A 26999-nucleotide genomic window follows, 5' to 3' on the forward strand; every position below is an offset into this window, starting at 1 on the left:
ATGCGGGGGGGGGGGGGGGGGATGAATTGGGAGATTGGGATTGACATATATACACTAATATGTATAAAACAGATAACTAATTAAACAAATAAAAATAAACCAAAAACAACAAGCAAAAAAAAGCAAACGTGCATTTCTTTAGTAACCGTTAAAAGGAAGCAGGGAAGTTGGGGAGAGGAGGGGCAGCCGGATGTACAAGTTACCATCCTGGGAGTGGGGGGCAGGTTTGTTTGTTTGTTTGTTTTGAAGTAGCTGAAGACCATTTGGTGCCAAATGGAACAAATGCAAGAAAGAAAGGCAAGTGGCCAAAGTGGCTTGATCACTGTCGGGTTTAAAACAAGAGGGAGACCTCGTCCAGGGCCTCCGGGCTGCCCGTTCCTCACCCCGACATTTACTGAGCACCCACCATGCGCCAGGAAGACTGGACCCCGCCCTGGGGAAGGTCATGGTCTTGGGGAGAGATAGGACAGCAAATGGCAAAAGTCCAGAACAGGTGGCCTCGTCCCGGGCAACCCCACACCAGGGAACCAGAGCCAGGCATTCTCCTCTAGCACCAAACCTGCTACCCAGTCCTGCAGGAGGTGATCGGATGGCAGAGGCAGGTAATTCCACCGGGGCACTCACCGCAGCCCCTCGCGAGGACGGGCTGGCCAGCCAGGGGTCTCGGTCTAAGCCAGTGCTGGACAGAGCAGCGCCTGTGTGTCATGGCAACCACACAGCACCGCAACCACCCAGACCCGCCCCAAGCTGAGGACCAGCCACAGGCAAGAGACCTAACCACAAAGGTAGCGACAAGAGGCAGGATGGGCAGGGCAGGTGGCCCTTTCCTTGTGGCTCTGCCAGTTGTAGAGGATGCCAGGGTCTCTGGGACCCTGGGCGGGGCCCATCCAAGCTTCCCATTTTACAGATGGGCAAACAAGGGGCTTGCATTAGGTCAGGTCACGAGTGGGCTCAAGCTGCTCGTTCTGTGTCACCTAACCCACACAGAACAGCCCTGGAGGGCACAGCCGTGTCCCCAAAGCCCCAGATGTGGTGACCATATCAGCTGATGGGGCCACCCGCGTACGTATGAAGTGGGGCACAGGGGAAAGGGAGGGGATGGTCTATGTAAAAGTACCGGTTCCTGAGTGCACCCCTCACACGTAACTGTGGAAAAACTCTCAGAGAAGGTCACAGCTGGAACCACTCACAGCTAGAAAGGCCCAGCCCAGGGACTTCGAGGTGGGGGGGGGGGGGCGCGGAATGCAGGTACAGTGGGAGGAGTGCCACAGACCCCACCTGCCCAGCGTCGCCCAGTCACCCGTCCGCCCTCGGAGCCAGATGTGTCTGCTGCCCAGCTGTCCCTCCCGCCACGCCTGGCCTCTCCCCTGCTCTCCTCTGCTTGCACTGACCTGCTCCACCGCCCAGGCCCATCTCAGCTCCCAACTTCAGCCACCCCCTCCGCTGAGCTCCCGGCACACCTGAAGGGGTTGAGAGCCAAACTAGGGCACTTGCGAGAGTGAAAGGGGCTTGATGAATATAGTCATACGGGGAGGAGGGGGGCACAGGTGGGCGCAGGCTCCAGCATCACGCTGGACGGCCCCCTCCTCCCCCCACATGATCTGCTGTGACTTGCCTCACTGCCCTGAGCCTTCTCCTCAGCAGAAATGGGGACCCCAGTGCATCTCAGCACCAGTTGTGGCCAAGCCTGGGGCGGTTCCCCCTCCCTTCCAAGTCTCCTCCGAGTGCCTTTAGGGCTCCGGGCGGTTTGCTCCAGGGTTTCCGGCTTTCCCAGGCATGGCATTTCCTCCACTCTAAGATACCATCAGTCACAGATGCCCAATTTTCCAGAGTATGGGAGGGGAAGACCGTGCAGTAAACACACACACTGACTCTAAGATGCACCCTGCACTGTAACAGAGGAGGGGGAAGCCCATCTTTGAATGCAGGAAAGAACAAATGACGAAGGCCTCTGGCCAATGGGGAAGGCGGAAGGAGGAAAGGGAAACAGAGCCTCACCTACGTCCCAGGGCTCCCGGCTTCTGCTTTGCTTTAAATGATGCTCCCGCACCTCTGTTGAAAAATCATACACAGGGTGAGACCCCAAGAACACTTACAAACGAATCAATGAAACTCCTGACCTTTCCGCCCTGCTCCCCGGAGAGCAGAGACCAACAGTGACTCGTTCAAGAGCAGGCAGGCACTCATCACCAGGGGACTGACCCAGCTCCAGACCTGCCCTAGCACGCTCCACCCACCTGCCCCCGCCGGCCTGCGGCCGCAGAGAGCAACAAGAGGGGAACGTGTGACAATGACCAGCTCTGGGCGCCTGGGAAGAGGGGCACCATTCCTCCCTGTTCATGACAAAAGGAGCATCACGTCCCTTTAGCAGACAAGTTTGTTCCTCTGTCGCCAGGCTTTGGGGAAGCCACTGGGGTCCCCCTCATCGCCTCCCCGGCTCTGATGAAATCCCAGAGCACTCCCTGCCTGGATCCCGGGCACCCAGGTTCCAGGTGTGGGCAGAGCAACGGTGGGTGTAACTATTCTGTGGGCGGGTACAGTGAGGCTGCAGAGAGAGGGAGTTTGTCGCCCACAGGTGCTGCTCTACCCGAGCCCCCCAGCGGCTCAGGACTGACCCCTGACCCCACAGGTCAGGAGTTACAAGGAGGCAGATGGGGGCTGGGGGCAGGGCTTTGGGGGCAGACCCGCCTGATCTGAGAACCTCAGGGAAGGTTCTCTCCCATGACCACGGTCACAGCTATCACCACCCTGGAGGCCCCAAGCTTCCTGCCCCTCTGTCCCCAGCCCGGCCGCCACCACGACGGACCCCAGGTTAATGCTCCGGAACTGCCGCTCCCCAGGCCCGGCTACATGAATCACCACGAGTGGCGCTCAGAACTCAGACTGAGTAACCACTCAATAAACGTCTGCTCTTGTCTTCCTTCCTGCTTGAAGGGTGAATTCTCTCAGCCACCCAGCCCTGCCCGCCCACCTCCCCGACTATTCTCTACTCTACTCACACAACCAGATGCCCAGCTCTCTGGGTGTCCCATTACAGTGGGTTCAGGAATGCCCTGTGCTTGCATGCCTCCCCTGACAGGGAGCTCCCCTCCTCCAGATGCGACCTAGTCCACCTGGACCGCTCTTGTCTGTGCGGGCTGAAATCCGAATCACTGGAACTTTGGGGGTCCACCCTGGGGGGCTACACCCACAGCACTGACCCCGTTGGGCTGACAGCTCTCCCCGCCCAGCAGCAGCTCTCCAGCCCCAAAGCTCTTCTTCCCCCGGCTCAATGTTCTGGTTCTTTCTGTTCCCGTAAGGAGGCTTCCAGGCCCTGGGCCCCCCCCACGCGTCATGAGAACACCTCGCAGGCCCTGGGCTCTCGGCACCCGTGGTCCAGATCCAGCTGCAGACCTGCTGCCGCCGCTGCTGGAATGCCACCCCCCTTCCGTTCAACTAGACAACGACTCATTTGGCTCTGACACGAGGTGGGCACAAGGGCCCCCCTCACGAGCATGTGTCAGGGGGTCCCCCATCCCCACCCCGAGGAGGCACGTCTGCAGGGTCCCGGTGACAGTGGAGGGTCACTGAACCCATCCTTTAAGGCTCGGTTCTAGGACCAGAGTAGTATCATCCTCGAGACACAGATGAGGCTTCGAGGTGCAGTAAGCTGCCACCTCACACGTTCTGCACGGTTCACACACATCACCACACTCCCTCCTCCCTCAACCCAAAGGCGGGCAGCAGCTTCCCACTTTGCAGATGAGAAAACAGAGGTCCACAGGGGTCCTGGAACTCGAGCAGGGTCGCAGGCTTCCAATCCCTTGTGCTGATGACAAGGACAAACACGGCACAGAAAGTCCCCGTGGGTGCAAAACACAGATTATGAGCAGCAGAGGACGTCCTTGCTCATCGCGCTGCCCCGGGAACGATACGAAACCAACTCTGGGTCCTAAGAACCCAGAGGCCAGGCCATGGGTGAGGGGTCTGCCGGGGCCACAACAGCAGAGGGAAGCCAGCCTGGCAGGGAAGCGAGGGAATGAAAATTATAAGTGAGGAGGGACTCCGTGCGCAGAAGCCTGCGCTTTCCCCATCCCGCTGATCTCCGGAACCGTGAACCGTCATGCAAGGAAGCAGGACAGCATGACTGAGCCTCCGGGTCTGGACTGAGAACAGGTGCCACGCCTTTGCTACACAGGTCCAGCCCCTGGAGCCCCCGCCCCATCCTGCCTGGGTCCATCTACAGGGGGCCCTGCCCAGGACCAAGCTCCGGGCAGCCTTTCACTGTTGGTGGGGGTCTCCCATGGGAGTCTCAGGCTGTCCCGGTCCAGAGGGGCAGCAGGCACAGGGCGGCAGGCCCAGACTGACAGCGGAGGCCAAGACTGATTCTCCAGACTGATCCCAGGCCCCCCAACCAGCCCACGGGACTGGGAGCAAGTCACCATACCGCTCCATGCCTCAGTTTCCCCACCTGCGATATGGGGCCATTTGGGAGCTCTGAACAGAATGGAGCTGGGACTGGGACACCCTCTGTGGTAAACTGTGAAGCGCGAGGCACACCCTGGTCCCACCCTGGGTTACAGGCCAGTGAGCTCCTCACCACCAGCCCCCTTTGGTATGTGGCCCTGGGGGCTCAGTACCCCAAGGCCAGTGATGGATGGTCAGGGTCAGGATGCGGAGGGAGGGGGAAAAGCTTATTCAACCTGCCCCATTGTCTTTACTGACCTTTGCCCCCAGGCCTGACTGGGTGTAGGAAAAGCTGCCTTATTAGCATCCTGCCCAGGAGCTGCTGAGCTGGGAGGCCCCTCATAAAAGACCTATTCAGGGCCAGAGGCCCAGACCACCCTCGCTCCATCCTCCCTTTAAACCAACAAAAACACAAGCAGGAGGACAAACCCATCTTATTTTGAGAAGCTCAAATTTTTAATCCAAACTTTTAAAAGTAAACGGGGCCCACACAAAGGCTGCTGGAGGCCCTGGTTTCTGTGGGTTAGCTAAAGGGGAGTGGACCCCGTGGTGTGATGGGGGGACTGGGACAGATGTGAATGGGGACGTGGGGGGAAGGGAGAAAGAAGGTGGGACACCCAGGATGGGGAGAGGGAGGGGAGAACTGTTGAAAATACTTCTGTTTGAAAATTGCATCGGTTCAAGGTGGCAAACCTGACCTTCTGATGTTTGGGGTTCGCCTGCCTCAGTTTGCCCCACCGGATTAGAGTAAAGAGCGTCCCAGTCCAGACTTTAGTCAGCCCAGCCCAGACCTCTATCAAAACAAAACAAAACAAAACAACCCAGAGAAGGGCCCATTTGCATCCCGATTCACAGGCCCTCCAGGCCCAGCCCCAGCCAGGGACGGCCTGGAATACCGATGGGCCACCACCCACCACAGCTGCTTAGGGCCCTTGCGGCATCCAGAAGGGCTGCAGGTACCCTGCAGCTTCCGAGAGAGGACTACAGGGCCACTGCTCCCCAGCACATCCGCAAGAGCCAGCAGACGCCGGCTCAGTCGCACACATTCGAGCGAGCTGTCTGTCTAAACAGCAAACAGAGTTTCAAAGAGAACACCGATGTCGATCTGGCAAACCCCCAACAGGCCCCTCTCTTTTTCATGAGGAGCCTTGGAGGAAGTATGCACGGCAAGGATTCTGACAACTGTCGAGGCCCACTGTGTGTAGGGATAAAGGGGACACTTTGGGTTTTGCCCCACTCTACAGAAGAAGAGCAGGGGCTCAGGGCAGCTAAGTAACTGGCCAAACAGAAGAGGGGAGAGTGGAGATTTGAACACGAGACAGTCTGAGCCCTCTGCGTAATGGGGTTATCAGCCATCTGCACAGTGGTCACCGATAAGGAAGTGACACTTCCCAGGACAGGAGAAGGAGGGCAAACGTGGGTCAGGAACCAAGAATAGGGAGGCAGCAGTGTCAGCTGATGAATATTATCGGCCACAGTGACAGCGGGCTGCCGGAGACGCAAGCCAGCCCACGGCCTGGGCAGTAGAGGACCCCCAGGGCACCACCCAGGCAACTGGGACTGAGACAGCTGAATCTCAGTTGCTTTCCCAGGAAACGCTCAGAACCTCTCTGAGCCTCCGCTTGCTTGGCTGTAAAGTGGGGATAAGGGCCCAAGGCACAAGCCTGGTACCTGACTTCTTTCGCCACCACCCAGACTGAGGCCTGTTACCTGCCTCATCTCTGGCTCGCTCTCCGCTCAAAACTACAGGTCCAAGTAGAGAAAAGCGGTTTCTAAGAGATGGGCCTTCCCTTGTTTCCAGGCATCCTACTCATATTGTTGGGAGGACAACTCAAGGCCACGCATGACTTTATGAGACAAAACCAAACGACAGCGATCCCACCTATCACTGAAATTCATGATAATAATGCTGAATGTTTATGTCACCCCAACACAAAGCTTTGCCACCACAAAATCTGTGGCGGTCCTGTTCCGAGTGTGCATGGGACCGGTGGCGGCATGGATTCTGCAGGAAACCCTACAGCTCCACCTGTCTCCCCCTCCCCCAGTGGGGTGGGAACCTCAGGTAGAGTCCACTCCTCCACTCCTGCTCTGTTCACCGAGGGAGCAAAACCCTGAGCCAGCCGGGGTCCGCGTCTCCTTGTCCAAAACATGACAGAACTTCTCAGCCATTATGCTCTGACACTCCGGCACTTCAGTGACCTGCTGAGAATCCCCCTCGCCAAGTGTCATTGATGACGCAGCTGAAAACCAGAAACATTTCATGTCCTAGCCACAGGCAGGACTGCAGCAATCCCCCGCCTCGTGCTGCACTCGGGCAAACCGAGGCCCAGAAATCTGACCCTCCCAAGGCCCCCAAGAAGCCGAGGCCGGAGAGGCTGGGCCTGGGACTCCTCACTTCCCAGATGGTGCAACCTTAACATATTAAACCGCCTAACGCTGAGCTACTCCCACCGGCCTTAAGGAGACTGCTGGTGGGAGGTGGGGTGGATACAGAGTTACCGAGAGAAACCCAAGTTGTAGCCTTAGATGGCTAATCAGTAACAAAATATCCCTCTAAACCTAGTCCTGCCCTGAACTCACAGGCTGGGAAGGTAAATGAAGGAAAAACGGTGCTGGGCTATCACCCCACCTCCCGGGGTCCAGTTCCCACCCCAGCCCCACCCCCCCGCACCCCACCCGGAGGCACCTGCAGAGGCCACTTGGCCACCAAAGCAAAGAGAGAGCGCCCTGTCCCCACCCCACCCCACCTCCAGGCTGTCACTCCGGGGAAGAACAGTCACTTAAAGCCTAGATACACGTTCTCTGAACTAGGAAAGCCTTTATTTAAAGAGAACCAGAAAGGGCTGTTTAATCTCCACCTTCAGGCAAATAGTTCAGGCAGCAGCAACTGCCACCAGAAAGTAGGAGCCAAGACACTAAAAATGTGGAAGGACAGGGAGGTGGGAGAGGAGACAGGCAGCAGGAAGAACCACTGATCAGAGGGCTGGGGATGGGGGCCGGCTGCTCCGCGCCTACAGAGCCCTCTGCCTTGGGCCCGACAGTCACACAGGCGTGGAAGACAGTAGCTGAGCTTTCCCGAGGCCAAAGGTCCTCCCACCCACACCCGGGCCGCCGCAGACGACTGTGGCACTTCCTGTAAGGTGACCAACAGTTTACAAACCCTTCAGAGGCTTTTATCTCCACCTCAAATCCAGGAGGTAGGGATTATCGGCTCCATTCTACAGATAAGGAAACCGAGGCCTGCAGAGACAAAAAGCCAGCATTCATTCCAAGCCCATATTCCTCTGGAAAGTTTTAGAGCCTGGGTTGCGAAAGGTCCCCCGAGCCCTGGGAAAGACAGGACTAACAGCAACCGAGGAAGGCTCTTAGCCCCGGGTACTCTGGCCCACCTGCCTCTGATCCTTCCCAGCGGGCAGGCAGCAGGGAGAAGGTCAGGTGGAATTCCAGCCCCAGCACACAGGTGAACACCGCTTAGGTTTGCGGCTGCCTGTTGCTCCAGATAAGAGAAGGAATTTCACTTTCCCTCAAAGGGCCTTTCTTTCTTTCTTGTCCATTAAAAACTTCCCGCTCCCGGACAACGGTTTCCAGGCAGGGATGCGGTGCCTCCGTCCAGCCCTACAATGCCAGACTCTGAGACTGATAAACTCCGCAGGAGAGAAACTTTTCTGGGGTCTGGCGGTCCCCGGCCCGCTGCGTATTCAGAGGGGCACGGACACGCCTCCATCACTTAGCCAGAAAATCACCACCCAAAGCCCCACTGCGGGTGGGCTCGGGATCTCTCTGGATGCCAGCTGGAGGAGGGGTCTGGAGTGGCGGCCGCCCGCGGGGGAAGGGACTCTGGGCCCGAGACCCGCGCCGCCCGGCAGGTGCCGTCCTTACCGTGCAGGCCGTTGGGGATGCTCCGGTGGTGCGGTGGCGCCGACAGGTCGTCCAGGGACCTGCGCGTTGCGACAGCCTTGCCGTCCGGGGCCTTGTGCGGCCCGGGGGGCAGCAGCGGGGGCGGGACGTGGTGGTGGTGGTCGGGGCTGCCGCCGCTGCCGGCGCTCGACGTGCTGCTGCCGTCGCCCACGTCGCGGGTCCCCGCTCCGGCCGCGCCGCCCGCCAGCGGCCCGCTCAGGCTGGCCTGGCTGTCGATGGAGCTACGGGAGCCGGCGCCACCGCCGCCGCCGCCGCCGCCGCCGCCGCCCGCGCCCCCCGCCAGCGCCGCGCGCTCCTCGTCCAGCAGCAGCACCAGCTCCTTGAGCTCCAGGTTCTCACGCAGCAGGGCCTCCTGCCGCGCCTCGAGCTCGCGCAGCTTCTGCTGCGAGCGGGCCACCTCGTGCCACACGGCGCCGGCCGCGTGGCGCCCGAAGCGCTGCCACTCGCGCGCCAGCTTGCGCCCCTTCTGCCGGTCGTCGTCGAGGAAGCAGCAGAGCTCGCGCAGCTCCTGGTTGTCGTCCTGCAGCCGCTGGTTCACGTCCTTGAGGCCGCGGATCTCCAGCAGGTGCTGCTGCAGCCGCCGGTTCACGTCGCGCATCAGGCCGCCGTGCTCCAGCATGAGGCCCACCTTCTCGCCCTCGGCGCGCCGCAGCCGCCGCGCCAGCTCCTCCTTGCTCCAGCGCAGCAGCTCCTCGTCCGGCACCTGGCTCAGCTCCTCCGACGACGCCGCCGCCGCCGCCGCCGCCGCTGCCGCCGGGGGCTTCGCCATGGCGGGGCCGTCACCGCGGCATCGCCCGCGCCCTCGCCCGGCCGGCGCTCCCCGTGCCGGGGCTGCGCTGGGCCGGTCCGCCCGCGGGCGGGGGGCGACCAGGGGCGCGTGCGGCCTGCCCCGCGCCGCCTCGCGCGCCCTCACGCAGCGCCCTCCCGGGCCGCCCGGGAACCCGCGTGTCTCGAGGCTCGGCGAGCTGGGACCGCTGCTGCGTCGGCGGCTGCAGTGCCGGGCGCTCTCCGGGCTTAGGCGAAGCAAGCGGAGGCCCGCCCCCGGCCCAGCTCCGGAGCCCCAGCCGCCCCGCCCACTCCGGGCGGGGAGGGGCGGGGCGCCGCGGTCCGGCCCCGCCTCCGGGGAAGGGTGCGGGCGAGGCACGGCCGGCCCCGACGTCCCCCCGCGCCGTGCGCCCGCCCGCCCGGGGCCCTGCCACAGGCGCGCTCGAGCCGTGGTCCCGCCCCCACCCCCGTCCGATTGGGCCTCTCCGGAGGTGTGCGGGAGGGGCGGGGCGCAAGCGGGGGACGCCGCGGAGATGGTACAGTCCACCGGCGGTTCAAGTTTCTGCGCCGGGAGGACGCGGCCTCGGCCAATCCCAGGGCTACAGGGCGCTTTTAAAATGCAGGTACGGCTGCAAGGAGGGGGAAGGTGGGAAAGGTAGGGCAGGGCTTCCCTTAAAGGAGACGCGCGGAAATGGGCGCCCAGCCCCTTCCTGGGCCCGCGTGCCCCGCCCGGCCTCCCCCGCCCCAAATAAACAAATACCCAAGATCCGAAGGACAGCTCCCCTTCTCCCTCCCGGGGGCACCAGAGTCCAGCTTAGTCTGAGATACCACGGACAATAGGACTCTGACACGGGGGTCGCTCTCCCTGGCGGCAGAGCGGCTCTTTGTCCCCTTCCCTGCCCCCGGCTCCTCCGCCCCCATTTCCACCCCCGTCCCCTGCCGGAGCGCGCCGAGGTTGCGGCGTTTCCACTCCAGCCCCGGGTTGCGCACCGGGAAGGCCATGGCCTCGCCAACCGTCCCGGAGCACGGTCCGTACCCTCTTCCTTGCCAGGAGGGAGCGAGGGCGCCGGGGACACGCACCGTTCCCCCGCCAACCCGACCGCTCGTCCCGGAATTCGGGAGAGAATCTGTGATTCACGACGTGGAGACCACTGGGGAAGGTGGAGGATGGTCTCCCACTGGGGTCTTAACTCTGGGGGCGCCGAGTAGGCGGGGAAAAGCCTTCCCCACCGCAGCCTGGCCCGGCACCCGGGTCTTCCCACTGGCTGTGTGAGTCCGTCTCGTTTATCCTCGCGTCCCTGAAGTGCATTTACTGCGCGTCTGCTGCCAGCCGGCCAGAGGTGGGCGTCCCTCCCCCGGGACCCGCAACGAGATAAAATCCGCGCACTCGACCGTGAGCGCCACGGCCTGGCGCGCGCGCCCGCGCAACAGCTGATGTCCCCTTTTACAGCTGCTCAACCATTCATTGGACAACTGTGTACAGTCCCTACTGTAAGCCAGGCCTCTTCTAGACCACTGGGGGATTCTGTAGGGGACAACGGCGGAGGCCACTGCCCTCTGGGGTGGGGGGACTTTGCACCCTGCAGGGAGGAGGGGAGAGAAGATGATAAACAAACTAGATAGCTATGAGTCTGTAATAAGTGCCGTGCAGGGGATTAAGACAAGCTGCTGTCACAGAAAGTGATTATCAGTTACTTTAGATCCCTGGTCAGGGAGGACCTCTAAGGAGGTGCATCTAAGCTGATATCTGAGTGACAAGAAGGACAAAGATAAGGGGGAAGGGCACTCCAGGTGAAGGGAACAGCTAGTGCAGAGCCCTAGGGTTGGCCTAGGGTTAGTGGCCTATTCAAAGAAGGCCAGTGGGGCTGGGAGGGGGCTTGGGAAGAAGAGTGAGGTGTGAGGTCAGAGGGGCCAGATCATCCATGATTCTAAGGCAGCTTGGGAAAGCAGTGAGGGGTTAGCAGGATGCAATATGACCTGATTTGCCTTTTAGGAGGCTCACTCTGGCCCGTGTGTGGAGAAGGTATGGGGGTGGGGGGGTTGCAGAGAGGTCCAGATTCAGGACCTCATTCCCCACCCTTCTCCCCCTCTCTCCATATAGATGTTCAGGGAGAGGATGTGCCAGGCAGAGCATAGCTTTGAGGGTCAAGCCCCAGGGTAGCCGAGGTTCCCCCAGGCAGGTGAGCCTGTGAGGGGTCACCCTCCCCACTGGGACACTGTGCTTCAAGGACCCAGCCCAGGGCACCTGAGTTTGAGTTTGAGGAGGGAAAGGGTTCCAGCTTCCGCTTGGGAAGGGTACAGGTCTTTCTTACCCCAAAAGGCCAACCAGATTAAATAGCTCACTGGAGGCTCTCCCCAGAACAAAGCCTGAGCTGGGAGAGTGAGGGGTGAGCATAGGACACGTGGGCTCACTAGGGAAGTTGCTGAGATGGTTAACACTGCTTGTGGGAACCGCCACCCCGTCTTTGTGTGTGGCCCCAGGTGGTTCCCATGGCCTGCATCTCTGTCCTCTGATCCTGCAGAGCTGGCAGCTTCAGCTGAACTTTCCAAGAGAAAAAAAAAAAGCCTACATCTAGATAGGGCTTGCTTGCATCATCTACAGACTGTGGGACCATGGGTCCCCCTCACCAAGACTCAGGAGAGCATCCCTAACATCCCCCTGGTGCAGCAAAGACAAGGTGCTAGAGGTGAGGCTACTGGGTGGGTGGTCCCAGGGACAGTCTTTGCTCTCCGCACCATGGCTGGACAGGCTGGAGCAGAGCAGGATAGATGGCAGGAGGTTGAGAGGTTCCAGAGCTAAAAAAGGGTCCTGAAGCAAGGGGAACCATCCAAGCCAGAGCCCGCTCCCTAAGCGTCCAGCAAGAGGTGCCAAGCCCCCTAGAACACTCACCATCCAACAGACCCTGTACCCCGAGCCAGGATCTGAAATGTCAAGTGTCTGCTTTTTTAGCTCTGCTTTGTCATGAAATCAGTAAAACCAAATCATGGACCTCTAATACAGTAATTCTCTAGATGCCCAGTAAAAGTAGTTGTGGGTCTTTTAAAACATAAAGATGTACCACCACTCCCCAATATTTTTTCTTCTGAATCTCCAGGGCTGTGTGTGTCCATTTAAAGCCACACAAATGTTTTTGAGAGCCAGTACGCTAATACATAGTAGACAAAATAATTCCCGATCGCAGTGTCTGTGAACCTGGGAAATGGTGAGAGCACACTGGCGGTAAGCAGACTGTCTCCTCACTGGGAGGGGAAGGGGCTTTCTTATCTCCTCTGTGGCTGGGGCCCTGAACAGAGACCTTAGAGCAGCCATTATTTGCTGTTTGCTGAGTGAATGTGTGACCCTTCAGTACGTGACCAATTGAGTCTGAGCCCCTCATTTCGAAGATGAGGAAACTGAGCCCCAGAAGGGAAGTGACTTGCCCAAGGTCACTTTCATTCACTGATGTCCTGAACACACAAACATAACTGGTTAAGTATTTATGCATGAATGCATATGTGTATGTGCAATCACATTTGCATTGTACACGCGTTGTCATAAGTACCACAGAAGAGCGGGGCAAAACATATCATTGTGGGAGCATCCGAAGGCACTGGCAGCAGCTTCCTGGAGGAGGTGACCCCCCAGTTAATCTTGCAGAGTGAGTAGGAGTTTATCAGATCGTAAATGGGGAAGGTGAGGGTTGGGATAATCCGGGTGGAGGGAACAGCAAAGCCAAGGCCTAGAGGTGAGCAATGGTGAGGGGTGTGTGTAGACACAGCCATGCCTTATTGCCGGAACGTACGGGAGAGGCAGACAACAGCGAGGAACAGTCGCGGGAAGTGTGGCCGCCTCCCTGGGGCTCTGATAGTTATAACAGCAGCAACAACAGCAATAATAATAACTACCACCTCCTACCACTTACCCAGCACCCAGCGGGTGCCAGGACTTCTAAACCAGCCCTCGCGTGATGATCAGAATGGTGGTGTCATTAGCTCTTCAGGATTTAACGTGGATTCCTGTTGGCTGGGTTGTTTGTCTCCACGAAGCTCAGACCACTGTGTGTGAACTTATGGGCGGTGTTCAGAGGCTGGTGGGTGCTCGAGGACTCTGGTGTGGCCGGTGGAGGTTTGTGTGGTGGCTGACTGTTTCTGCAGGCCAGCAAGGCAGTGGCAGCTGACCAGGTCTGGGGCTGGGCTCTGGGGTTTCTTCCCTGCACCCCACCTCAGGAGGATCCTGAACAGGGCAAGTCACCATGCACAGCTGAGGGGCTATGATGAAAAATCGGGGCTCATGGAAAAGCAACTGTAATCATTATTAATAAAGGATAGTGTTGGTTGAGCTTTTTTTTTTTTTTTTTTTTTTTTTATGCCACGCGACTTGCAGGATCTCAGTTCCCCGACCAGGGATTGAACCCCAGGGCCACAGCAGTGAAAGCCCAGAATCCTAACCACTAGGCCACCAGGGAACTCGCAGTTGAGCACTTTTTCTGTATCTACCCAGCACTGTGCTAAGGCTTTACAGGGATTGTCTCATTGAGCCCTTGCTGCAGTCCTGTGAGTTAGGAGCCTCTATCCCCATTTTACAAAGGGGCTTATAGGTTAAGTCACTTGTCCAAAGTCACAGAGCAAGCAAGTGAGTGAGCTGGGATTCAAACCCACGAACATCTCGGCCCAAGAGTGCACCTTACCCCATAGACTACAGCCTCCTGTACTGCAATTGCTCTGTGACATCCCTTTCACTGTGACTCTGGTTCTACAATGTGGAGGCCTGCACTGTGCCCAGACCATGTCCGTCACCCAGCTTCCTCCTACTTCAGCCTTCCACATTGTCACCAAGCCAGAGAGACTCCCCGAGCCTCTGGATGGACCACTGGGAAGAGCTTTCCAGCTCTTCCTGCTGACAGATCAATCACTGCATGTTGTTAGCTCCATCTCACGGCTCCTCTCTCACCAACTTGCTGGGTGACCCTAGGCCAGTTCCTTAACCTCTCTGAGCCACAGTTTTCTCATATGAGCCTTCCTCCACAGGGCCCAGTGTCAAGCAGCTGGCAGGGCTCTTGCCCAGCTCTGGAGAGATGCACGTGCCTCCCTTCCCTGTGCGTTCTCCCCACCCTCTGGATCAGGACAGTCTTCCCATAATGTACATTGAAATTGCACCCATTTTCCAGATGCAGACCCTGAGCTACATTGAAACAAGGGCTGTCCAGGAAGCCTAGTGCTTGCCCCTGGCAAACGGGGCTACAAAAGATGCCGGCTATGGCCCTGGGCTGCCACCAACTTCCTTTTGGGATGGGCGCAGCATGGAATACGGGGTTTAGTGAGGGAGTGTCTCAACTCCCACATTTTTAGGTGGGGAAACTGCACTGATGCTGGGGCCACCAGTAGGCAAGTTTGCGGGGATGTCGACCCCCTGGAGGGCAGCGCTGGGCGGTCTGGGAGGAGGGTGGGCTCATTCACTCACACCATTACCCAATGGTCAGGCCCTGTTCTGGGGATCAGGAAGTCAGGGATGCACAGGATGGTTGCCTGGAACTGCTGATGTCACAGACAAAAGCCTCAAGTTTCACCTGAAGGCAGTGGGAACCACAGAAGAGTATAGAGCAAAGAGAAAACTGGCAGACTTGTGTTTGATAGCAGGTGACAGGAGGTGTGAGGGGAAGAATGGATCAGAGGGGGGTCCGCTGATGCCGGGAGACAGGCAGGAGGCTGCAAAGCCAGGCTGGCCAGAGGCCAGGGCAGAGGTGGGAGAAAGGTGCCTTTAGGGACCAATGGGGGGGTGGGGCAGGTATCAGCATCTACATCCCTCCTCCCTGTCTCTCCCTTCCCAGCTGGAGCCACTGGAATACCCTCCTCCCCTTTCAACTGCTGACATCCACTCAGACCATTGCCCCGAGGAGCAGGGCAGGGAGGGACGCTCAGTCACGGGGAAACTGAGTCAGGGGAGCTCCTTGCAGGACCAGCTCCCACCTCAGTGCACTTGAAAACACTATTCTTACTATGAACGATTTCCTATCACAGCAGACTGCAGAACAGCAGGTGCCTGGAACCCGACTGCCCGGCTTAGGGAATCACCACTTTCGCCGGCCCCTGGAGCCCCTCCTGGTCACCTGGCCAGCCCACCTGACCCCAGGGTAAGCACGATCCTGAATGCTGCATTGCTTATCCCTGTGCTTTCACAATACTGTATTTCTCCCTTCTAATATACTGCTTAATTTTGCATGCTTTTGGACTTTATTTGAATGGTATTATACTTCATGTGTTCTTTGGCAACAAGCTTTTAAGTCATGTATTATTACGTTGATATATGTAACTGTGGTTCATTTATTCGTGCGGCTGGCTGTATAAAGAGGTTTCTCAGCCTCAGCATGACAATTTGGACTGGAGAAGTCTTTATTGTCGGGGCAGACGGGGGCCGTTCCTCGGCACTGCGGAATGTTTACCAGCATCTCTGGCCTTCTCCAGTTAGATGGAAGTGGCACCCCTGCCCCTACTGTTGTGAAAACCAAAAATGTCTCCAATCTTAAAACATGATACAAATGAACTTATTTACAAAATAGAAACAGACTCACAGACTTAGGAAACAAATTTATGGTTACCAAAGAGGAAAGGTGGGAGTTGGGGGAGGGATAAATTAGGAATTTGGGATTAACAGATACACACTACTATATATAAACTAGATAATCAACAAGGACCTACCATATAGCACAGGGAACTATACTCAATATTCTGTAATGACCTAAATAGGAAAAGAATCTGAAAAAGAATAGATATATGTATATGTATGACTGAATCTCTTTGCTGTACACCTGAAACTAACACAACATTGTAAATCAGCTATACCCCAATGTAAAATAAAAATTAATAAACAAAACCAAAAATGTCTCCAGACCTTGCCAAATGGCCCCTGGGGGCAAAATCTCCCCAGCTGAGAACTCTGCCATCTAATTTCCATTGCATGAATACATTACCTTTACTTTTCTCCTGTTGAAGGACATCTGTTTCTAGTTTTTTTGCTGTAACCAGCAATGCTGCCAAGGACATCCCTGTACATGGGTCCTGATTCTCACGAGCACAAGCTTCTCTTGGGTCTGTACCCTCGTGGCTCTCAGAACACAGGAGAAACCCAGGTCAAATTTTTATATTCGAGGCACCCAGTATATTAAGGGAGAAAAAAAGGAAGAAACAGTATAGCAGCCTTGCCTACCATGACTTCTTTGAAATGTTGGTTTTATCAAATTGACACTTTCACGCATGCACAGAGACAATGCTACAGGACTTATGCTACTTGTCAGATACGCAGGGTTTACTCCAGGTGATAAGTTCCAGACCCCAGACACAGGGTCTTTGAGGCCAGCTGTGTGTCTCTGTGACTGCCCGCATCCCTGTGCTGGGAAGCGAGAAGCCCAGGCGGGCGGGCCCACCTGTGATGGGTGGTTTTCATCTGCCTCCCCGCAGCTGCACTGTCCTTGAGGACAAAGCCCCCTCTTCTCCGGGGCCCTCAGGGGCCTGGTCCCCGTGGTGTTCCATGGGTGTCTGCAGCTGCGCCATCTGCATGAGACACCCCCGGGCCACGCCCATCCAGCCCCTACAGCCTCCCGATGCATTGCACCCCAGGCCTTGGAGGCTGCCCTTGGCCCAGTATCTACAGCCAGCAACGCTGCCCCTCCCGGCCCTGCCCTCTGCAGACACCGGAGACCAGCCTCCTCCAGTGCCTGAATATTTCATGCCCTGATGGTGGAAGGAAGTCAGTGAAGACGTTAATTGTTAATGTGGCTGCGACCGACCACAGCACCAGCCTTGCCCGCCCTCCCTGTCTGCCCCTCCTGTTTGATATAGCAACAGCAGTAACAGTAATTCCTCCTGTGACCTGCTCTGGGCGAGGCTGGGCTGAAGTCAGGTTGTCCCCCCAGCCCCCAGTTGAGCCCACAGCTGGGCAGAGAAGCTGTGACATGCGTAACTTTAAAACTGGACCATCAGGTTCACCGTTTTGTTCATCACTGCTCCCTGGTGCCCTCCCAGCAGAGAGCCTGGGGCCTCAGTGAGTGCTTGTGGAATAAATGAATGCTACGGGAGGAAGCTGGGTTAAGTAGAAAAGCCCTGGGGTTAGAATCTGTGTCTCTGACTTGATGTTTCCCAGCAGGGTAGCCCTGGGGAGTCCTGAGCCTCTGGATCTTACCTGGAAATAGAATCATTCCAGGCCTCCTCCTGGGGTAGAAAGATACTCAAACGCACGAGAAAAGGTAGGCCCGAACCACAAGCCACACAATGAGGCAGGTGGGGTGCTGGTCTGCTAGGGGAAGGCCCGGGAATGCCCCAGAGCCCAGCCTGAGACTCTGAGACCCTAAGAGAAGAGATGAGCCTTCTTTCCAGAACAGGCTCAGCATCCCCAAGGCCCAATACCAGGACACAGCTGTGCAATGAAGAATCACATCTTAGCATCCCAAGCGCTCAGAGCCCCTGTAAGCAAGTCAGTGTCCTAAGGAGGCAGCTAGTCAGGCTAACTCTGAACAAGGCCAGTGGGTCAGCGCAGTGGTTCTCAGCTCTAGGCACTGGTTAGAATCGCCTAAAAGCTGGTAAAATGCAGACGTTCAGACCCCACCCCAGATCCATTCCATCAGCATATCTGGAGGATGGGAGTCCATCAGGCATGGCTGAGAAGCACTGGGTTAGATGAAGCCCTTGTTCATTGGCAGCAGGCTGCCCTAGGAGCCATTCTCTACAGTATCTCCAAAAACTAGAAGACTATGGAACGATGCATTCGAGATTCTGGAGGAAAATTATTTCAGTATCCGGTCAATTAAGTATGAGGGTAGAGTATGACATGTTCAGATTAAAAAAAAAAAATTATCTCTCAGACATTCTTTCTCTAAACTTAGGAATTAAACAAAGAAACGAGACGACCCAAATTCAGGAAATGGGGAATCCCAAAGTGATGGTATAGGGAAGTGGGGCGGGGAGGGCTTCAGGGCCAGAAGCAGTCAGTGCAGATTGGGACAGGGAGGGAGGGCACCAGGAGGAGCTGGCCAAGAAAGAGAACACAACCCATGGAGTCCCTGGGGCCTTGGCTGTCTTGAGGGGAATATTAGAGCTGTCAGAGAGTCTGGTGGTGAAATAGTGACAAGCGCAAAGAAAACCAAGCAAGTCAAAACAAGGAGGCAACTAATAATCACCAGCGAAACCCAGAAGTCCTACAAGGAAGGAAATACCGTCATAGGACATATCGTGGCTCTGTTGGCCGTAGTGTTTAAATAGTATAATATGCAAACAACGTTGATTTAACAAAAAAATTGCGATACAGTTATACTAGGAGGGTGGGGGAAGGGGCGGCATGTGTGAGGGTGGGCGCATGAGTAGACTAAACCTTCCTGGTCCCTAAGGGAAAGGCAGTGGTACTACCTAAACTGGAGAGTCAAGAGCAGTGTAAGTGTGTTGTTTTCAAATGTGGAGAAAAGTCACAGAAGAATCGAAAGTAGTTGCTTCTGGGAAGCAGGAATCAGGGGCGGAGCCATGAGGCAGGGGATTGTTTTTTGGTTTTTTTTCTTTTAAGTTTTATAACTGTATTTGATTTTTGAAACCCTGTGCACGTGTTTTGTTTGTTTTGTTTTTATTTTTGGCTGCGTTGGGTCTTCGTTGCTGCTTGCGGGCTTTCTCCAGTTGCAGCGAACGGGGGCTACTCTTCGTTGCGGTGCGTGGGCTTCTGATCCCGGTGGCTTCTCTCGTTGTGGAGCATGGGCTCTAGGTGTGCGGGCTTCAGTAGTTGTGGCACACAGGCTCAGTAGTTGTGGCTCACGGGCTCAGCTGCTTCACGTCATGTGGGATCTTCCCAGACCAGGGCTTGAACCCGTGTCCCCTGCATTAGCATGTGGATTCTTGCAGGTGGATTCTTTATTTATGTATATTTTTATTTTTTTGGCTGTGTTGGGTCTTCGTTTCTGTGCAACGGCTTTCTCTAGTTGTGGCAAGCGGGGGCCACTCTTCATCGCGGTGCACGGGCCTCTTACTATTGTGGCCTCCCTCGTTGCAGAGCACAGGCTCCAGACACGCAGGCTCAGTAATTGTGGCTCACGGGCCCAGTTGCTCTGCGGCATGTGGGATCTTCCCAGACCAGGGCTCGAACCCGTGTCCCCTGCATTGGCAGGCAGATTCTCAACCACTGCGCCACCAGGGAAGCCCCTGTGCACGTGTTTTTAAATTAATACATTTTTAAAAAGCTTGACATTGGACTTCTCATTAGAAACCCTGGAAGCTAGAAGATCACAGAGCAATCAGTTGCCTTAAAAGTCTGAGGGAAAAGGATTTCCTGCCTGGATTCTATGCCAACAGAGAGCATCAGCCAAGTATGAGACTGGAATATAAACATTTTCAGAAATGCAAGGTCGCCAAAAAAAGGAAAAAAATGAACTGCTGTGCACCTCTCAGGAAGCTTTTGAAGCACATGCTCCTCTAGATGCTGAGAGTAGACCAGGGCACAGGAGGGCTCCCCAGGAGGGCAGGTCCTCTCCTGGGGGGAGCAAGGGGAGGGACAGGCCCAGGCCCCAGAGCAGGGGGTGGACGGCTCAGCCTGGAAGAGCCCAGGCCCCAAGGGGCTAGATAAGCTATCCAAATGCCTGGGCGTTTGACCAAGCTACCACTAGGTTAGAGTGGAGCAGATAGAAAAAGTAAGAAGAGACACATAAAGACCTTACAAGTTTCTCTGTTGTTTGTTTGTTTGTTTGTTTTGGCTGCACCACACGGCTTGCGGGATCTTATTTCCCCAACCAGGGATCGAACCCCTGCCCCCCTGCAGTGGAAGCGAGGAGTCCTAAACACTGGACCGCCAGGGAATTCCCAAGTTTGTTTTTTTAAAGCGCGTTAACGCCAGGACATAAACAAACAAAGCTCCACCATAAAAGGAGCCACTAGGTACTTTCTTTTTTTTAAAAAATAAATTTATGTATTTTTGGCTGTGTTGGGGCTTCGTTGCTGCGTGTGGGCTTTCTCTAGTCGCGGCGAGTGGGGGCTACTCTTCGTTGCGGTGCGCGGGCTTCTCATTGCAGTGGCTTCTCTTGTTGCGGAGCACGGGCTCCAGGCACACGGACTTCAGTAGTTGTGGCATGAGGGCTTCAGTAGCTGTGGCTCGCGGGCTTCAGTAGCTGTGGCTCGCAGGCTCTAGAGCGCAGGCTCAGTAGTTGTGGCTCGCAGGCTTAGTTGCTCCGTGGCATGTGGGATCTTCCCGGACCAGGGCTCGAACCCGTGTCCCCTGCATTGGCAGGCGGATTCTTAACCACTGTGCCACCAGGGAAGCCCTACTAGGTACTTTCATAGGTAACATTTACAGAATAATAATAAAACCCTGGACCACTGGTCAACTAAGAATTGGGTAGAGCCTTTGAGGGGATGCTGAGGGGGTGGGAGCTGAAGCCTCATCTGTCACGACCAGAAGGAATTCTAGAAAAGTCTAGAATTGAAAAATCAAGAAATAGCCACGGGAGCATCTTACTGAGAAATGTGGAGACCAAAACCAGAAGGCATAACTAAATGCGGAAACAGGTTGTTCTGGGGAGTGGGGAAGGGGAGGAAGGGCCAGGGAAATATTTCATTTCCTTCTGAACCTTTTCATGTTATTTGATTTTTTTTAACTTAAGTTCATACATTGTTTGGTTTGCAATAGAAAAATAATCAATCTAACAATAATAAAACCTACATCCAGGCCGGGGTGTGTTAAACAAGAGAGGAGGACCAGGGAGGACCTACTGTCTAGCGCACAGGGAACTCTGCTCAATATTATGCAACACCCTAAATGGGAAAAGAATTTGAAAAAGAATAGATACATGTATATGTATAACTGAATCACTTTGCTGTACACCTGAAACTAACACAACACTGTTAATCAGCTATACTCCAATATAAAATGAAAAGTTAAAGAAAGAAAAAAAACGAGAGGAGGACCAGCGATGCTCCCTGACAGAAGCCCCCAGACCTGACCCTCATCAGCTGCAGCCCAGGCCCCGCAGCCTCGCCCGTTGGCAGCCCTCCCAGCCTAATCCGCCCCGACATTCTTCACGGCCATTTCCAGTTTACAAAGCATTCTCTGGGCAGCTTCCTCCTCCCATCCTCCCAGCAAGCCTGCGAGGTGAGAAGGAATTATTACGCCCATTCGTGCCCACAGAAGCTGAGGTTCGGTGTGTATCTGGGGGTCCGTAACAGGTCCCTGCCATGGCAGGTGCACCTGCTACAAAGGCCGGTGGAAGACCCATTGAAGAGCCAGGGAGAGGCAGCCTCGCTGGAATTTCAGGGCCGGAGTCACCCCTCCTGGCCTGGAGGCCCTCAGCAGGGAGGCTGCAAACTCTTCACTCGACTCTACAGTTTATCCTTCCTAATATGTAGTCACACACGCCACCCCCAGTGTCCGCTGGAAGGAGCATTTCGCCCAGCAGGTGGGGGGTATCCTGTCGAGGGGGTACCACCAGCTGCCAAAGAGGAAGGGCTGGCATCAGCTGAGACTGCACTTAGATGCAGCATCCTGGGGGCTGTGAGAGAGCCGGACAGGGCAGTGGACGGGCACCTCCACGTGGAAGGTGCAGCCGACGAGGGCGGGGGTAGCTCTAGGGGTCTCCGTGCTCCTGAGATGGGCTCCGAGTCATGCTTATCGCTGATCAGTTTGCTATTGTCCAATCTATCTAGGTTTGTAGCCCCAAACTCTTAAGATTCAAAAGGGCCCCTCGGGGGACTTCCCCGGTGGTCCCGTGGTTAAGACTCCACGTTTCCATTGCAGGGGGCATGGGTTCAATCCCTGGTTGGGGAACTAATATCCCGCGTGGCGCATGGCACGGCAAAAAAGAAAAACCAAAAAACAAAACAAAGCAAAAATGCCCCTTGAGCATACATACGCAATGGCTCAGGACCACCGACCTGGTCCAGTCCCTCCAGTGAACACATGGAGATACCGAGAGTTATTCGGAAGAAAGAGACTCATCCATCCAAGGAGTGGAACACCCTCATCCTCCCTGGACTCTGCCCCTAGATCTTCCTGGTTGCCTGGAGAGGCACACCCAGCCCGGCTTTATAATTGCTTCTATAGCCTCATGCTTTTTAAACCCACTCGGGGGACTTCCCTGGCGGCCCAGTGGTTAAGACTCCATCTTCCATGCAGGGGGCACTGGTTCGATCCCTGGTTGGGGAACTAAGATCCTGCATGCTGCACGGTGTGGCCAAAATTTTTAAAAAATAAAAAAATATAAAAAATAAACCCACTAGGACCCGAAGCTCCGGACCTGCATGTACAACCACCTCCCTGATGTCCCCTTAGCCTTGTTCCCTCAGCTGAAAAGCTAACAGCCCCAGGCCTTTGCCTGGCCTTTCCTTCTCTCTGGAAGATTCTTGGGAACTCAGCCCAGCTGCTTCCCTCAGGAGCCTCCCTCCACGGGGCCCCTCCCAATGCTTGGACCAGGGTGGGTACAGAGCAGGGGCTCAGAAACCCCCAGGAACACCCCTGGCTCTGGGGGGCCCAGGTAGGAAAGGAATGGGAAGGGTGGCGGCGTTCCCCCTTCTGGAGCCTGACACACCCTGGTGCGCAGGGCTGGCCGTGCTCTCACGAGAGCCTCCTCCTCCCCTCCGCTGACTGCAACTGAGCCCGGCCGGGCAGTGGGGAGCAGGGAGAAAACCCCCACAGAAACATCACACCAGCCTTCCCACACCCCTTGGCGCTGGATGTCCTCAAACCAGCCTGTGTGGCCTGGGTGCAATGCACAGCTGTAAATTCCCCTGGTGGTGATAGGACAGGGTTGGGGAGAAGAAGAGGGACACATAGCCTGTATAAGTGGTGACAGCAGCTCACAGAGCCCTGTATCCCAATGGGGCCATCGTGTCCATAATCTCACTAACGCTCCCAGCATCCCACGGGTAGGCCCGGTGCTAGGCCCATTTCACAGATGCAAAAACTAAGACTTACCAAGGTTTAAATAAATGCATTGCTGAAGTTGCAATTTTAGCTGTGAGCAGGGTTTCCCACACCTGCCTGGTGACAAGAATCACGTGGGACAGTTGTCAGCCAGACCCCTTCCCTGGAGATTCTGATCCACCACCTCCGGGTAAAGCCTGGAGTTGGTCTGTTCGATGGGGCCAGGCTGGCGATGGGGCCACCAGGAATCGCAGGGTGACTGATCCAGGACCTCCAAGCACCACCCCCCAGTTCACCCAGTTTCACAATTGGGTGTGATATGTAAGCAGCAGAGGTGCTTGGCCGCTCCCCCACTGCTGGACATGAGGTTTATTTCCGGGGCTGAACTATTATAAATAACTCCCGTGGGGACGCGTTTGTGCACAGCTTGGTTTTCCTGTCGGATTGTTTCCTTGGGATGAGTTCCCAGAAGTGGGATTCCTGAGCGGAAGGATGGATGTTTTCCCACCCTAGTCCACATCCCTAATCTAGTCTAGCACCGGGATGAGGATCCGGCCTTTCTCTGGCTTCAAGGAGGGGCAGCCGGCAAGTCCCCCTTGGCGCTTCCGGAGGAAAATGACAGATCTGGCCCTTTCCTGTAAGAGCTAATTACCGGCTTGACGCGTTCACGGCTGTCAGAGCAACGAGGGCCCAGGTGACTCAATGCCATCTTTCTGGGGTCCGCCCGGATTGGTCCGCCAGCAGGTGATGGCTTTTCTCCGTGGAGGTCACAGGAAGCGAGAAAACCATCCCTCACCTCCCTGGGGAGGCAGATCTGTCAGCAGCTTTGGGAGAGGCCAGAAAGAAGGCCTGGAAACCCAGTGGGCTGATCATTCCTTGTCTTTTCAGACAGCGAAGGGCTTCTGGCCCCTGGCCCCTCTGACCTGCCTGAGGTGGGGGCCACGCCTCCAGGGCCCATCTATGGGACACTCTGGCCCACCCCTATGGGAACGCCTCTAATAGGAGCAGGGGAAGTCAGCCCTATGAGGCCAGCCTCTCAGTGTCCATGGTCCTACAGAGCCTGGCACTAGTGTGCTCCCTTCTACCACCCCCCACTATGAATTCTTTGAAGGCAGGCTGGTGTCTGCTCTGTTTCAGACTCCAGGAAGTGAGCTCTCTGTCCCTGGAGGTGCACAAGCTAAGGCAGCATGGACCATCTCTCAGAGGCTTAGAGGTTGTACTGGCTGGGTAGAAGGGTCTTCCTGGGCTGAGTGCCCAGCCTATGCCACTGCTTGCCCAATACTTACTCTGCTCTGGATGTTATACCCACTTTACAGCTGCAGAAACTGAGGCACAGGGGCTAACTTGGCTTGCCTGGTGATCTGAAGATGGCTGACTCATTCACGACTCATCACAGTTTACTGAGCACCTGCTGTGCGCCAGGCTGCCTTGCTTCCTGAGCCTCCCTTTGACCAGTTTTCCCAGCCATTGTCTGTATTTCATCACAGGCACAGGTAGCCACCATCCATCCACTCCCACAGGAAAGGAGTTACTCCTGTCGCCTTGCCCCAGAGCTTGCATTCACCCGGCCGTGGCCCTCTTTGGTCTCAGGGCAGCGGGGGTGGCTGTTCCTGGGTGGGACTGGGGGCTTATGTGGGTTAGGCAACCCCAGCTGTTGTGAGGCGGTAGGGGAGCCTTGCGGGCAACGCTGGGGATACCTTTCCTGGAGCCAGGCCGCTGGCTGCCTCCTCTGAAGGACTCTCCCAGGGCCAGGACACCTGATGGTACAGGACATCCTTCCGGGGCCCACAGACCACAGAAAGTTTATAAAAGAACCTTCTGTGGGCAGGCCCAGGAAACAGGTCTCCCCATCTCAGCCACAGGAGATGCCCATTTTAAAGACAATCTGGGGGGAAAAAAGCCTCACCAATACCATGTCAGTCTGTGCATTCAACCTTTTGTGCTTCAAGGCAGGTTATTCTGGCTCTCCTTGTTCAATTCCTTTCTGTTGGTTTCAGTCCCTTGTTTCACCTGCTGAGGTTCCTGGAAGTGCTGTGTTCTCATGGGGCGTTGTCATGTGCACATCTGATAAGCAAGCCTCCCGGCGACTCCATGCAGATGTTGGATGGAAGTGAACAGAGCTGAAGGCAGAGACCTGTGGCCCATCTTTAGAGACCCTCGTATATCAGATTGCACTGATTTACAAGGTGAACTTTGTCCCTGGGTCACACTGTCCAGGGAGTTATGACTTCCCTCCTAACTGCTCTGCTCTCCAGCCTACATGTTCCATTCCACAAAAGGACAGCATAAAGAGCTTGTCCCCTAGACACACCCTTATCTGTCACACCTCCGTGCCTTGGGCCACAGTGTTCCTTTGTCCCTTTGGTGCCCTGTCCCTCTCCCTCACCTGGCTGACTCCCCCGCCCAGGACACAGGTTTGTAAAGTCCGTCTCCACACCGCCCTCCCAACCCATCAGGCTCCCATAGGCCCCTGTCTTCTCTGGTCGTGGCCCCCACGCACAGTGCTGGCCTTGTCTGCCCAGCCCCCCACTTACACCCTGGGGTTCCCGGGGTTCCCAAAGCCCAGGCAGGACCCGGCGCCTGAAGAGGAAGCTCTGTACTGTTGAAAGAGCCCAGGCTCGGGGCCAGCTGGGCTTAGGCAAATGGTTGAACCTCTCTGAGCCTCAGTTTCCTCGTTTGTCCAATGAGGATGCTCGCCGGGTCAAGGCTTAGTGAGGATCACAGATCACGTGGGCAGAATGCTCAGCGTGGGGCGGGCTCTCTGTGTTCGTCGGCTGAATGAGCCAGGTGCCACGGTCCCTGTCATCAAGTTCGCAGTCTGGCTGGCGCTAGAGAAGGGGACAGAGAGTCACGCCTTACATGAGACTAATGTGCTGTGGGAACTGCCGGGAGGAGCAGTGATTCCAGCGAGAAGCTAGGAGGGCTTCATGGTAGAGGAGATGCACGTGCTGGGCCTGAAAGGGGGCTCCCCATTTCTGTAGGCAGCAGAGTTGGGGAAGAACATTCTAGCCTTCCTGGGTGTGCTGTTTCCTACAGAGCTGCCAGCACTGGCTTTTGTCATTTTAATGATGTACGGCCGTGTGTGTGTGTGTGTGTGTGTGTGTGTGTGTGTGTGTGTGTGTGTGTGTGTGTGAGTGATTTAATAGGAATGAATGGTGTTGGAGCAGCCTTATTCTGTATTTCTTTGAATGCCTGTTTCCCTTTGAGGCTGGCTCTGAGAACCACGATTCCCAAAGGTATGTATGAGCCCAGGGAAATCCTTCTCTATCATCTCAAGATTGTGAAATGAGCTCAGCTCAGGAGAATTTGGGTGATTTTTAGAAGTGGTGCTTTTGAGGTGATTATAACCCCGCTTGGCAGGGGTGGAGGGCAGGACCCTGGCAGCACCAGCCTCCCTGGGGCCGCTCATGAAGAGCCTTTCCTAGCCGCCTCCTGGCCTGACACAGCATGCCGCCGCCTCGAATTCCACCATCCCTCACGTTCCTTCTCAAGACAAGGGCTTCTACTAAAATGTAAATATTTTGTCTGGGAGAGGGAACACTTTGCTTTATTACCGAGGGAAAGGAAGTTGGAAGCTAACTTTTATTGAGCACCTACTAAGTGCTTTATTATCAAGGGACAGGAAGATGGAAACTTACTGTTAACGAGCATCCACTACATGAGCTGGGCGCCCCTGCACTGCCTTCAAGTCTACGAGGCAGCCTGGCGAGGCGGGGGAGTTACCCATGCCTGCACGCGAGGGGATGGGATCTCGGAAGGACAAGGGCTTAGCAGAGCCGGAATTCGAGCCCAGAGCTAACTCTCCACCTCGCTGTGTTCTCAACACTCAGCTGTTCCTCTTTCTTCTTGGCAGGGGGGCTCCCTGGAGCGTGAGATGAGACAATGCAAGGGTCCTGGGGGCCCCCCCACCCGGGTTCCAGGGCAGCCCTGCCCTCCACCAGCTATGTGGCCTAAACAGTCGCTTCACCTCACCTGTGGATAGGGTAGCAACAGTGCCTACCCCGAGGGG

At 56.1% G+C, this 26999-nt stretch overlaps 1 protein-coding gene and 1 long non-coding RNA gene across 3 annotated transcripts in view; one reads left to right on the top strand and one right to left on the bottom strand.

Moving 5' to 3' along the window:
• Positions 1 to 9354, bottom strand: part of CCDC85C (coiled-coil domain containing 85C) — a 90551-nt gene extending 81197 nt beyond the window's left edge. For both annotated transcript variants that reach the window (XM_028496379.2, XM_028496378.2), the window contains exon 1: positions 8329 to 9354. In XM_028496379.2, coding sequence (XP_028352180.1) covers positions 8329 to 9136 — 808 coding nt within the window. In that variant the 5' untranslated portion in view covers positions 9137 to 9354. The remainder of the gene's footprint in view (positions 1 to 8328) is intronic.
• A 333-nt stretch (positions 9355 to 9687) lies between these two features.
• On the top strand, positions 9688 to 25284 carry LOC114487254 (uncharacterized). Its single transcript, XR_003682207.1, has 3 exons — positions 9688 to 9755; positions 15130 to 15242; positions 24988 to 25284. It is a non-coding gene; the product is annotated as an uncharacterized lncRNA (long non-coding RNA).
• Positions 25285 to 26999: the final 1715 nt, after the last annotated feature.

This window comes from Physeter macrocephalus, chromosome 11 (genome assembly GCF_002837175.3).
Source record: "Physeter macrocephalus isolate SW-GA chromosome 11, ASM283717v5, whole genome shotgun sequence".
NCBI lineage: Eukaryota > Metazoa > Chordata > Mammalia > Artiodactyla > Physeteridae > Physeter > Physeter macrocephalus.